The following is a 15098-nucleotide window of genomic DNA, read 5'->3' on the forward strand; positions in this document are numbered from 1 at the left end:
CCCCCATCGAAATCACATTCATTGAACCCCACCGCGATCTTTTTTCATCGACTCGCCGGAAATGATTTACACGCCGAAAAGAAATGGTAGGCACGGAGGAGCTTCAAATAGATAAACGTCAGCGGCTTAAGCGAATCAACCCGTAAATATTCGACGAGCAGGATTTTCGAGTGCGCGTAATGCGTTTTATCGAAAGTATTGCGAGATTAAATCTCGCCACAATTGGACCCCGAAATTCACAGGGACTATCCCATTGTATCCCCGACGTATATTTCCAGCTGGCAGAGTCACGTATGATAAATCAATTATTGGAATAATAGGTTAATAGCCTACACTAGATACGTTTACGACTGCAGCCAATGAATGTATGCGCGCGTTCGCCAGCTTAATTCCGATCTATACAAATGAAACCGAAATTAGTTGGACATTAACCGTCTCAGTCGTATGCATATGTAGACGACGCATAAATGTGTCGTCAATTGTGCGCTATGCACGAATAACTCGAATAACATTATCGAATCTGCTAGATTTGGAAGACAAGAGACGCTACTTAAAGAATCGAATTCAAGTAATAAAAAATACGTATTAATTGACGGACCCGTTGACGCGAGTCGCATACATACAGACATTCGTCTATTCATCGGGACGACATCGCAATGGCGTTATCCGTGCACCTTCGTGTAAACACATCGTGTGTCTCTTTCACGATTGACGCATAAAAGCCACATATCGCGAGTTCGCAAGATAAAATCGTAGCAAATCGTAGTAAAAAGCGTGGCCGCACGTGCGAAAGCAATAAGTCGCGTACCTGGTCGGTGCGCACGTACGTGCGCGTCCACGAATGCGCGTGTGTGAGCGCACGCGACAGAGGCACGGTCGTCGACTAATGGACCTGTTACGAGCAATTCCGGTAGAACGACAATTGCGCGCGCGCACGGAGGTACAATGCGTCCGGATAAGTGTAATTCCGAATGCGCAATTCGATCAAAAATTACCCGTGCTTCGTCGGCGGAATAATATTTAGCTTAAATTACGCCAAAGCGCGCGTACGTGCGTGAAGTGGCGGCCAAGCTGGGTTTGCAGATTAGAGTACCTGTCAACCGTGGAATCGTCGAGACTCTTGTACACACACACACGCGTGTATCCTGCGCGTTTAATTTTTCATCGCGAGACCGACCGACCAACCAGCATCGCGCGCCCGGTCACATTTTTGTTGCCGCTTCTTTTGCGAGGAACCTTCGCCCGGCCGTAAAAATTAGTTTGCGCGCTTGTTTCTCTTCGTCGCAATTTGTGTCCTTTAGAAATTCAGCGCTTGATCCAACTTAACGCGTACAACGCGTTAAGAGACCGATTTTACAGCTTGTTTTACGCGCAAATTCAAACCTTAATCAATATTTCTTGTAACATCGATTCGTTACTTTTGTCGAAGATGAAAGCCCTGCGTTTGTTGGAAACATTCGGAAAGTGTTCCTCACGTGCTCGACGCGATAAAACGCCATATATTACATGTATTTCCCGACATGTATACATACATTCTTCCTCTGTAACGCGCCCGATAAAGACTACTGCTCTCGCGCTACGACTCGCCGGTTTAAAAGCACTCCAATAAAATGGCGCGCCGGTCGCGGAATCTCGCGGAGCGATTGCGCTTCGGATTAAAAAGTTTTTTTACTGCGTGCGCGATGCGCCCCGACGTCGTAAAAATACGTCTAATGATCTAAAAAGAGGAGAGAGGCTGATGCCGCGTCGCGTGGCGAGTGTAGCAGACGGCAAGTTTATCGCGTAGCGAGGCACTCGTTAATGCCCGTCGTACGAACATTTTTTCGGTCGTGAAACGATCGTATAAACGCTCGCATTAGTCCTACAGCACCGAGATAAACATTACTTTAGCACCTCGGCTGGAAAATCACATTTTATTATTATCCGTTAGCCTCGCGCGCTCTCGGGACGAACGATAAAATCGTTTCGGTAAACCGCGCCAAACTGAAATGAAAAACGCGCATCTCTCTCTCTCTCTCTCTCTCTCTCTCTCTCTCAAAACGTGACGTTTAGCTATAAAGAGATAAGATAAACTCCCCCTCCAACACACTCCCAACCTGTCGATGTCGCGCGTGACGCGTAGAGAGTTAATGTTTCGACGCAAATATCCAAATCGTGGAATTTAACGACTCGTTATTATTTGTGGGATTTTCCGAGGCGTCTATGCATTGATTCATCCCGCGATAAATCCGAAATTAATTTTTTGACCCGACAAAGCAGACAACCCCTTTAAACATACATTGATCCTCCGAAATATACAAACGTTAGAAAGTTAAAAAATATGTTACTATAGATTCGATTGTCACACAGCTCGAGCAAGCCTTTCTCACCAATTCCTATATCCGTATCTACAAGAGAGACTTTGGGGCCAATCAGGGGAGATTCAGTCACATGATCGAGTTTACCACTTCCTCCCTATGACGTTCTGTAGCGACACGCGGAAAAGGTGCTCATATAAACGACGCGTCGATTCCTCCCCGTTACGTGCCGGCCGGATCGCAAAGTTCCGAGGGCAATTTAGTGCGACGATAGCGGTGCCGCTCCAGATACCGTGTCGCTCTCCCAGGGCGAATCTCTTTTACGTACGTTCCACGCTTTCCTACCCCGTTACGAAGGACGCTCGACGTCACAGCGAAGCACGGCGCGCGCGGCGCGGCACGGCGCGGCCTGACAAAGGAGCGCGTCACATCCATCCATCTTGCACCGGTCGTCTCTTTATTCCCAGGTTAAAAGCGTAGCGGCGGAGGCAGTTTGGACTTCCCGCCGCACTAAATCCACTAATTTCGGTCACCGACTTCGAGCCTGGTGCATTCGTGCAGCCGCCGCGATCGATGACGGGCGAGATACGCCGCTCTCTCCCTCTCTGTCTCTCGACCGACGAGTATAAATATCACGAGCGCAATCAGATCGGACTTTTACGACGTTAATTCGTAGAAGGCGGCAAACGGTATCGCTCGAAACCCGATACAATTATCGGAGGACGTTATTCTCGATACTTTTTCGAGAAACGCACAGACTCTTCAGACCGGCAATAAAGCCCTCCTCCCGATTGTATAAAAGCCATGTCCATTTCCACGTATCGAGATTTTTCGGATTTTGCGTTAAGACCTTCGACACTGTCCGTCCCTCTGGATTTCAAGTAAAAAGAAAATCTACGGAAGCCATCCCAGCTAAATGATGAAAAGTAGACTAATGACCCGAATTGCGAGAAGTAGACTAATTACCCCGGCAGCCGACGCGGAAAGAAAATATCTGCGTAACCGAGCGCTGCAATTTTCCTTTGCAAATTAACGTTTTCCACGCCGACCGGGCGAGCGCACAACCGTGAACTTTTTACTTAAATTTCAACAGTGAGATACGAGAAACGTTAAAACGCGCAGTTTTCATGAACGTAGGATTTAGTTTTATACGACTCTCTCTCCGCGCTGTGATTCTTTATGGAAAAATCGCGTGATTTACCGGCGCAAATAGATGAAATAATCTTTACTGAGATGCAATCCCACAATTCCGCCTCGCTGGAACGACGGTTGAGCGCCGAATTCTTCGAGCGAGAGAGTATTAATACTTTTATTAAATTCATAACTCTTCATTTCGTGCCAATTAAAACTAAGGACATCAAAGAGATTGCTATATATGTCAAAAAATTACTTTCTCTCAACGGGAAATGAACTCTGTGTCGGAGCAACGAACGCGTTGCGCGACAGAGATCGTTTTGTTGTCTGTGAGAGAAAATTCGTCATATAAATTCCGCAATGAGCAAATAAATAAAACGCTCATTTCTTAAGAACACTCGCAACGCTTTGTAGCGTCGTGTCCGGCGATCGATGCGGGAAAGAAAAGAGAGATTGAAAGAGAGATTGAAAAATTTATTTCTGCCACACGCGAAACGCGCGCGCGGTTGCACGAACGAAACGCGTCCGCGAAAGGGCGATCGCGCGCCGCGTGACTACCATACCGCATAGGGATAGACGACAATCCTATTGTGAGTCCCGGTCTAATCAGAGAATCCCGCGCGATCTTTTGTTCACAGATCCGCCGACGATCCTGGTGAGGCCACAGTCGCAGCAGGTGAAGGCAGGCGGAATTGCGAGCTTCTACTGCACTGCGGAAGGCGCGCCACCGCCCCAGATACACTGGCGGAAGAACGGCAAGAAAATTTCACGTGAGTTCGCACTTTCGATTCCATCCCCCTTCCCTCACGATCCGGATCGTCGGGGCCGTCCGCTGAAAATGCCCAAGGGTGCCGGGGCGCGCGGCGCGCCCCAAACCGAGACTCGCGTCTTCGAGATGTGGAACAACCGCCGCCGTGAGAATGGCCGGAATGAAAATTTTATCGAAATTAAAAAGTCCCGCGACCCAGATTCTCGAGCTTTCTCATCCACCACGTCGGTTCTCGCCCGCTTCTCTCGTCCCTTGTATTCTGCCTTCTTGCGAGGTGTACTTTTCGTTCGCGCGTCTCCCCTTTACCCCTGCCTTGTTACGGTTCCAGCCATTCTTGCTCGCTCTCTTTCTCCGAATGATTTTCGCGCTCTCGTCGCCAACGGGAATCAAATGGCGGGCAGCGGATGCTTCGCGAAATACAGGTGCATCGGGTTTTTTCGTTCAAGATATCGCCTTAAAAATGTCACGTCTTTTCTCATCTGGGGATTCTCCTCCGGGGATTCATCGTGATGACGAGGACGCTTCGCGATACGAAGGCTTGTAACCGCGCAAACTAGTTTTATCCGCGAGGTATTTTCGACTAAATGGACCACTTATCGCGGAATCCGTGCCAATTCGGATCGGATCTAAAGCTCAAGCCTTCTCGTACGTTCGAAAGGTAGCAGCAAATCCCGCGGGACCATCTCGGTGACGACGCCGTGACGGTTTCGCATAACGTTCGGCCTGATCCACGGAATGTATGTGTCCGAGCGCGATCACGTCGGTCCACATTCGTCGGCGACTCGCTAATCCGACGAGGAACATCCGACGAGATAATGGCCAGCTACCGCTTGTAACATTCTGAACGCCAATTGATGGCGAGCGCGCGGACGGCGGAAAGAGGACGATAACGGGGGGTGACGACCCCAGCCGCTCCAAATTTATACAGACGCGCGCGATCCAATTCCCATTCAATATTTCTCGGTCCGCGGAATTGGATACGAGAGGACACACATACCCACTTTTATTAGATTCCACTACGGCGCAATTTTCGATCTTATGCCGCGAACCGCCCGCCGATCATTTTCGCGCGCACTCCCTCCTCCCCCATGATCGGCATTTTCTCGCCTTTTGTGGCGGGTGTATTCCTTTTCACGGCGTAACCCGTCCGCCTCAATCTTCCGTCTTATGTCGACAGAATCCCAATCCCGGTACGTGGTGCACCCGTATGAAAATGGTGCTTTACTACGGATCGAACCTGTCAAGGTGCAACGCGACAATACCAACTACGAGTGCCTAGCTGAGAACGGAGTCGGCGACGCGGTTTCGGCCGAGGCCACACTCACCGCTTACGAAGGTAAGTGAAATTTCGTAAATTATAATTGTTCATTCGCAGTAAGTACGAGAATAGACATTCCACTCATCGTCGGATTCATATGTCAGATCTTAATTATGCAAAAATAATTCCATTCACAATGAATATCAAATAAAGACATTCATTGTCAAATTTTAATTGTGCAAAAATGATTCATTCGCAATAAATATCGAACAAAAAATAATCATCAGATTCATATGTCAGATCTTAATTATGCAAAGATAATCCATTCGCGATGAATATCGAGCAAAGATATTCGTTGTCAAATTTTAATTATGCAAAAATGATTCATTCGCAATATCAAACAAAAAATAATCGTCAGATTCATATGTCAAATCTTAATTATGCAAAAATAATCCATTTGCAATGAATATCGAACAAAGACATTTATTGTCAAATTTTAATTATGCAAGAATGATTCATTCGCAATAAATATCGAACAATGATATTCCATTCATCATAAAATTTTAGTTAGGCGAGAATGATCCAATCCACATATAAAATACGTTTCGAGAAAGATGAAAATTTGATACATGTCTTAAAAAATTATAGATAACATTGAGCTTCTGCGCTTTGCAATAATTCGAGAAGTCAAGCAATTTTCTTCTTTTCAAGGGTATTTATTGACAAGCTTAACCCTTAAAAATAAATAAGAATATAAAAAGAATGCATCTAGTAAAAACTTAAAACTGTTTTTTAATTAATTTTAAGAATTCACAAAGCTGTGATCTTTTTTGTTTTATATAGAAAAACGTATGGACTAATTATTGATAACAAAAATTCAAAAATAATAATTTTATAATAAATATATTTTGGATCATTCCTGCATAATTATGGTCAATTTTAGAGCGAAAGTCGCTTTTACAATTGCCACACTGACTTTACTCTTTGCGGAAACATATATCATGTTATTCTTAACAATATACTTTGTTTTCAAATTAATAATTCATTGATGTCAGTAATTATCTGATACATCCAGCATTATATTTGTTTATACTACGCATCGAAGCAAGCCTTTTCAACTTATTGGATGTTATAATTTATTGGATGTTGTGTATACGACATATATAAATTCTTATATTTCCCATTGTATGTACAGTAAACAATACACATTCGCGAGCTAAACCATCACGTCCGCAAAGAGTCAATTTCAGTATGCAAGAATAACAACAAATAATAGTCGATTTTATGTGATCTATGTGTTCCGAGTTGAAATTTTTTTTCTACATTAACATTGCAAATTCCGTCGAATTTGAAAAGTCAATGAAGAATACAAGATACAACATTATATAGACTTACCTTGGTATAGAATATGATACGTCTACTTTGTATCATTTTGTCCAATGTTGAGTCTTAAGACGACTCATTTCGGAATTAATTACTATACGGATTCTGTATGAAATAATACTACATCTTATTTAACATTTAAATCCTATTCTTAATTTCAGAGCAAAGTATTAATTACGTATTCACTTTACTGTAGAAAGCATATATGACAATGTGAGTTTCAAAGAACAACTTATTTCTGAATTATTTAAAATCTGATTTTTTCAATTCTATGTATTGCGCTTAACTCTTATTCTTTTTCTCAATACATATTAATTGTATACTCACTTCATTACAGAAATCGTATATGGTATTGGCACATAGGCAGATAAACAAATAAGGATTGATGGGTAAATGGGTAAGTGGCTAAAAGAAATGACACATATTATTCTCATCTCTTCCAAATTTTTCTTCTTTTCTTTTCTTTTTTTTCATTTTGTTTCTTTTTTCTTTTTTTGTGTTGGAAGTTTGATGAGAATTGTAGCTCTTAAAAGAGCTGATATAAAGCTGCAAAGGTAAAGACAACAGTTATATATCCAATAATGCTTCAAAGATTTAAATTTAGACTCAATGCAATAATAAAGGTAAATAGAAATGAAAAGCACAAATTAATAGATCTCAATGCAATAATAAAGGTAAATAGAAATGAAAAGCACAAATTAATAGATCTATTTTTTCATAAATAGCACAATCAGCATTATTAGACGAATAAAAATCAACACACTTCATAAAAAATTTACATTAGATTCCAAGGCTAATATTCACAGTTGTAAATTTTTTACAATCTTTAATTGAAGAAATAATTGCAGATTTGTATCCACGAACTGCTATTCGTTTCTTTGAATCTATATTTCTTATTGTATGAAAAAATTACAAGTCCAGACAAATAATCAAAAATTCATGATAATATAACTATATCAAATGATAAACTATGAATACTAGCCCAAATTTCAACTCGGATATCTATTCTCAATGAGTTCGTCAGATGTCCATTAAAATCGGAACATCCTGCGTAATAAATTATTTTACACACCTGAACATACTTGCTGTATTGCTGTCCGGCGCTTTGCGTCGTCCGTTCTGCCGTCCCGGTCCAACATCCTGCTCCACATTGCTTTGTCCTGGCATTCCAGATATTTGTAGCCTTGGTTTTAACACTGACACTCGCGTAGGTACGATTCGAACTCGCGTAAGTACTAAAAATTAAGTGAGGTCAATTAGCGCGATGCCGACGTGAACAATCGAATATTTCAAGAGCCAGAGCGAAATATTTAAATTACACGACGTGTGTATTGTACCGATGACGCGTGCTCCGCGCGCGACATGTTCGTCACTCGGCGACTCGAGACATAATGACTCCGCGGCGCGGTAATACGTGCCGCGCGTAAACACCAAAAAAAAAACACCCGGCCGGCTCGGAAATCCGTTATGTTGTAGAAGCGTCGATTGTTCCGCTCGCCGACTACGCGCGTCCTTGATTGACGGGCACGCGCGACAACAATCTTTCTTCCCGCTTGTGTGTATTCTAGTACTCTTAGTTTCGCCGGATGTTTTGCTACTCAATAAATCGATCGTTACTACAAATTTTCGACTAACGTATTCATTTGGTCTGGTTACGCGTTTCTTATCGCTATCAATCAATCCAGGAAACACATTCTCGCTTTCTCGATTAATCAACAGTCATACTTGAAACGAATGCGACTGCCCGAAAATTTTTAGTAACCTATCACGCGATCGAGTATATATCTCTTGCTAATAAATTCAACCTACAAAGATTCGGCGTCGCGTATATCTCTGGCGTTATTTCTTTCTTTCTCTTTCCTTCTGATTATCACCGAATTTCTAATTTCCGATTAATAAACCCGATGAGCATTCGATTCTATTACTGATTGTGTGACTCTATAGCTATAATAATAATAATATATAATAATAATAATAATGTGCCGACACGTCGCGACAAGCACCGGTTACACATAACGGAAAAAGATATGATAACTTACCAATAACGTCTTTACGATACGCTCCGACGCACATCGCTATTCTCGACTCTCCCGATACTTATTTACGCGTGAAGCTCACTTTTAAGGAACAAAAGAAGCGTGAAATGCGGAGCGTTGTCGATTGATGTGTTAATGGCGGTTGCTCGGAGCAAAAGGAACGAAGGCGCGTTTCGGTGCGAAGAAAGCGGCAGGTGGCGGCGCGATAGCCAATCACTGTGTCGCATTCTCAGTAAGAACTAGATTATTAAGGCTACTGCGGACGCGCCTCACCATCGATAGATCGATGACTGCAGTTTTCGGCATATGTGTCTACGCGGAAAAACAATTTCAATCCGAATAACTGAATGAGACTGTAAATAACTGGATGAGAAATTGTTCGAAAATTTATGGTAACTATCGTTCTGTCGAATAAGACATCTTGCGAAACTGAGTGTACGCGACACGAGAGAGAACCGAAACAAACGGGAAAATAGATAGTCGACCCCATCAATCGCCAACCGTCGTCGCCCGCCAATCAAGGATGCGCACAGCCGACGCGCGGCGAACAACAGTCGAAGCTTCTAGAACATTTCCGGCCGGTCGAGTGTTTTTGTGTTTACGTGCGGCGCGTATTATTGCGTGACGTAGTCATTGTGTCTCGAGTCACCGAGTGACAAAAAATACTACACACGTATCGATCCGTTGATTATGGCCGCGATCTGTTACACGCTCCTAACGGCCGCCAGCGTCATTCTATCTTTGTTTAACATCCGATGAGTAACAAAGATAGAATGACGTTCACGGCTGTTGGGAGTGTATAACGGATCGCGGCCTATAATATACGACCTGTGTGATTAATTCCCAATCCACAATAGATGTAGTAAGTTTTAAACCTTAAGAAATTGACTAATTACAGTCAAATTTAAGGAGAATAATCGACTGTGATTGATCAATTTTTTAAGGCTTAAAGCTTACTACACCTATTGTGGCTCGGGACTAAGATATTTCGTTACCAGTTTATGGATACAAATCTATTATTACGTCCTCAATTAAAGATTGTAAATTTACATTGTAAATAAAGATAGTATATTCACAATTTATAACTGTGAATAACAGCCTTGGAATCTAATGTAAATTTTTTATAAAGTGTGCTGATTTCTATTCGTCTAATAATGTTTCTTAAACTGCTATTTAGAAAAAAGTAGAGTCTATTAATTTGTGCTTTTTATTTCTATTTACCTTTATTATTGCATTTAGTCTAAATTTAAATATTTAAAGCATTATTGGATATATAACTATTATCTTTATCTTTGCAGCTTTATATCAGCTCTTTTAAGAGCTACGATTTTCATCATACAAAAAAATAAAAAAAAACAAAAAAAGAAAAGAAAGGAAGAAGAATTTAGAAAAGATGAGAAAAATGTGTCATTTCTTTTACCTACTTATCTATTAGTCCTTATTTGTTTATCTGTTTACGGGCCAATATCGTATACGATCTCTATAATGAAGTGAATACAGAGTCAATATTATATTCTTATCGAGAATAAGAATAAGAGTTAAATATAGACATAGTATCGAGAAAATTGGATATTAAATAATTCTGAAATAAGTCGTTCTTTAAAACTCACCATGTCATATATGCTTTCTGCACTAAATACATAATTAATACTTTGCTCATTGAAGTTAAGAATAAGAATACTAAATAAAGATGTAGTATTACTTCATGGACAACCATATATTAATTAATTTTGAAATGAATCGTTTTAAGACTCGATATTGAAAAAATAATACAAAATAGACATGTATCATATTTTACATCAAGATAGGTCAATAGCTTATATAATATTGTATCTCATATTCTTTTCATTAAATCTTCAAATTCGACAGAATGTAGAGGAACAATTTCGACTCGTGCTGGAAATATCGTAACCTCAGAAGCACGTATACGTTGTAAATAAAGAAAAACCATTTATTTGAATGCAGAAAATATTAAAAGAGAAACAATCGGCGTTCAATCTGAAGTGTGTTTACACGATGTATGTTAGGTCTCGAAGAGAAAATACATATGCTATTCGGTCTTATCGCATATTTTGCTTTTGTGATACCATCATATGAAAGATAAAGGGAGAGGGAAAGAGAGAAAGAGAAAAGATAGCTCTTGTTTCGAAGTTACACGCCACAGTATAATTTTCGTCGGCAGGCTGGAGCTCAAAAGGACTAGGTTATACGATACGACGGTAAAGTTCCAGTTTTATCCTTTCGGGACGCGAGAAAAGGAGCGTAGAACCGAACTTGTGGTTTGTATTTTATAACAAAATGACTCGTCTTTCGCGAAAATTTTTCGGAACGGTACTGCATAATAACTATGACTATTAGCGCTATCGGGGGGTGTAGCCGTACGACATCGCGTTTAATATTTTAAGGAAGCTTCCAGGACAGCTGCCACCGTTTGGTAACGTTCGAAGCTTTAAGCTTCCTATCCCGAGCCTGTGGAGTTTGACTGCGCTACGCGGATAACGGCTTCGAAACTGTTTACTGATTTAAACCTCGCTTAAACGTACTTTCGTGCTTCGCGACCGCCGATATGGACGATGTATCATTTATCATTAACACAAAATGTCGCAAAGCTGCCGTACAATACTTTGGTAATTCTAGAACTTAAAATGGAAAAAGTAAAATAAAAATGTCAAAGTGGCAGTAGCTTTCGGGTTATGAAAGATCGTAATTCTCCAACTGTAACGCGTAGATTTGCAACTAAACAAATAAGCTGTATTGTTTTTCGCGACAGTATTGTTGAAATCTCTGGAACAGCAGTAAGGTGCTGTAAGTTAAATCCATGTGAAGCAGAAACTCTGCTCGTATTTTGCCGAACTTTCTTTTACAGCTGCAAAATCGACTGTAGTCCCGTTAGTACTTTGAATTTCGGTCTGTAACTTCAGGGATGTGTTTTTCAGGTGTACTACTATTGATTTTTGCAAAAAAAAAATGGATTTTTTCGATCCGTTGCACAAGGTTCCCCTCTTAAATTTTCATGAAATAGTTGAATCGACTTGGCCGGCCTTTTCCATTCGATTTCAGTTTCGTTTCGTGAATATTTCTGTTCGTAGTTCGCGGCATTTTATCTGTAGCGGAAGAGAACCGCACGGTCTGATCATTCCTCGTGTTTCTTTACCGACCGACGTGACGCCCTTCTTTCCTTTCCGTTCATGTTTACGACTTTTCTCCATTCCAGTTCTTGTCTCCGTTCGTTTGCACAGTCGTGCCGCATGATTCAATATGCACATCGAGCTTTTGTTTATTTTTTTTTACCTCGGTCGTCAGGCATTTCCTGCCAATGCTGCTCACATCCGGCGACCGGACCGGCCGCTTCTCATAAATCACGGATATTCACTTGATTCTCTGAAACCTCCGCCACGATTTCAATTTATTTGTTATAAAGTTGATTCGGCCAGATGAGCGCGTTCCCACGGGCGCAATAATATGCGCGCGAGCGCGGGTCACTGTGAAATCAGCATTCGTCAAATTGATCGACAGTTTTCGCCGCGCGTTGTTTTATTCGCGTCCCTATTTTATTTGCGTATCATTAATGCGCGTCGACCGGCGGGGCAAGCCTATGCCTGATGACGAAAATAATTTCGCCGGCGAAACAAAGCGGGACGCACGTGTGTTTTGATCGTGCCGTGTCGTCGTCGTCGTCGTCGTCGTCGTTCTACGTGTTTCTGCTCACACGCCGAATAATTCAGCGAGCTTTTACTGGCTGGCCGGAAGAGAACTCTTTTTAAGGACGCGCACGAGAAAGCTTTTTCGCAAAAGATAAAGTTCATTCTGTCCATGCGTTCCTGAATTAAAGGCCAAATTGAAATTGCACGAAAGGTCGTCGTGTCACCGAGGGCGTACGCTCGCTAATTACACGCTAAATCGCGAGGCACACCGTGAAGCCACCGTGAGCGCAAGAGAGTTCACGCAATTAATCGCCAACTCGCTGCGACGCGTGCTTTTATGCCGGCGTGTGCTTTTCTTTCTTTTTTTTTTAGTGTTCATGCTTGCGCGCCTCGCCGAATAGGTCTCGCGTACGTTTGTCTTCTGCCTCTTTTGCAGAAATTATTCTTCATGCCTCGCGTTCGAGAGCGTGCATCTGATATTTCCGGCGGACTACCTTGATTACCGCGGCCGTTCGGAAGGAATAATGTGCTTTAGAGAAGCGATATTTTCGCTAGCTGCATGTGTCTCTCTTCCCCTCTTCCCTCCCCCCGTTTGCCGGCGCGCGTAAGCTCATGTCGGCCATATCGACCCTCGACCGTACATACACCGCGCAAACTTCGTTATCCAATCCATTGATACGATAAATACCTGCAAGCTCGCGGTAAAGCCTCATTCGGATAATGCGATTAATTGTTAGCCGAGGCATGTAATGATATAATGACGCAACGATCGCGCGCGCTCGGTTATACGATACGCGCGCATTCAGAAAACAAAAACGCGCAAACGATTGGTCACGTAATTGAAATATGGACCGCGCCATCCCGCCGGTCTATTTGTACGATTTGTCACGCTTCTGTCGAGCATTTTTGACGATTAGGTGACATCGTATCAAGAGCGATAATTTTGCACGTTGGCACGCGCGGCCATTCTCGTTAAAGGATTAAATTTACTTTTGCAATTCATCAAGCAATACATCCGCTGCTCAGAAGTGTCAGCCGAGATAAAGCTGGGATATCGCGCGCGATGGGAGATATCAGCGTGTTCGGCAGTCGCTACATTCCGAGTCGATTCGCATCCCGCGTCTCTGCCGGGCAAATTGAACGCTTGTAAAACCACAATAGCGGCAATAAATGCGAGGTGATGCGCGAGGAACACCGGATATAATGCAAGGATCAGCGGGCATTACGGGAAACACCCCCATCGCCGTTGTAGAATTTTCATGAGAATTTCGTTCCCCTTTTCCTCCGTTGTCGCGTTGCTGCGCCACCGCCGTTCTTTCTTACGGCGAAAATCTGAAAACCATTTCGGGATACGTGGATACCGGAAACAGCATGCTCGGCATCCTGGCTTCCGCTAGTATCACTGCGGTTTTATTCCGTGAGCTTCTCCGCTACCGGTCGTAATTGCATTCTAGATCACGCCGCTATCGCGCGAATCATTCATCCGATCATATCGAAATTACAAATGCATTTCCAATGGCGAAAGTATCTCTCGCGTATCTCTACGGAACAAATGTTGCTCGAGAAGTGCTGTTGTATGTTAAACTCGAATAATACGAATATATTAATATGCTTTTTAAAGTCGCTGATTGAAGATGTACATATTGGAATAACTGATTCACATCTCATAAGGTACGATCTAAGAAAACAATCAGATGCAGCTGTTGAGCACAGCTGTTCATACGATTAGTTGTATTGAGCTGTGTATGTACGCGAGTGATGCATCCGTACTGTAATAGTGAAGAGAACTCTAAGAATTATATTAAGAGTTGTCACTTGAAATTTGTCTCATGTGTGAGATACTCAGATTTTAATTCAGAATTATATCTAAATTTTTCAGTTGAGTCATATCATGTATGTGACATATGATGCAGAAGGGAGCATTCGAATTTCTAGCAAGAAAATCGAACAATACGCGGATTCAACGGTGCTCACATGTCGCAGCAAGTAATAAGAGAAAGATTCGTCGATTTACGCGGGAATGCAACGGCGACATGAGACGGTTACTCAGTCCGGGATTCCCCGAAGCGTGGCTACACTTCTTGCGTATGCACGGCAAAAACGTCTCGTTGAATTATTGGTTGCGTTCCTTTCGACGGGATAATGTCGTTTACTGGTGACTCGTGTCTTGGATCGATGTTTCCTCGCCGCGAGCAAAATAAACGCGCGAAAAAGCTCCGAAAATATCAACTACGAGTCTAAAACATGTCCGACTTTGCGAATAAGTCGTTGTAAGGATAGACGTCACGTCACGATTATTCATAGCGCGTTCTCATTCGAAGCGGTTCATCGCTCCGCCGCTAAATGCACAAAGTATATTAATCGCCTACGGATGACGCTGTCTCAGTTGCGCGCGTCCTTTAGGAAGCTGGAATTAAATTTGCACGAGGACTAAGTGGCGTCTTTGGTTCTCCTAGCCCCGTCGAGCGAACTATCTACTTCGTTCTGCGCTCTTCGCATCGAAACGTCGAAAGTTGGCGGGCAATTGCTCTTGCCTCTCTCTCTCTCTCTCTCTCTCTCTCTCTCTCTCTCTCTCTC

At 42.5% G+C, this 15098-nt stretch overlaps 1 protein-coding gene across 7 annotated transcripts in view; it reads left to right on the forward strand.

Moving 5' to 3' along the window:
• Positions 1-15098, forward strand: part of LOC116843126 (tyrosine-protein phosphatase Lar) — a 754320-nt gene that overhangs the window by 618135 nt on the left and 121087 nt on the right. For all 7 annotated transcript variants that reach the window (XM_032813222.1, XM_032813223.1, XM_032813227.1 and 4 more), the window contains 2 exons: positions 4070-4201; positions 5378-5536. In XM_032813222.1, coding sequence (XP_032669113.1) covers positions 4070-4201; positions 5378-5536 — 291 coding nt within the window. The remainder of the gene's footprint in view (positions 1-4069; positions 4202-5377; positions 5537-15098) is intronic.

The sequence above is a fragment of the Odontomachus brunneus genome, unplaced genomic scaffold (assembly GCF_010583005.1).
Source record: "Odontomachus brunneus isolate Ranch 3 - 2012 unplaced genomic scaffold, Obru_v1 Obru_scaffold_030, whole genome shotgun sequence".
Lineage (NCBI taxonomy): Eukaryota > Metazoa > Arthropoda > Insecta > Hymenoptera > Formicidae > Odontomachus > Odontomachus brunneus.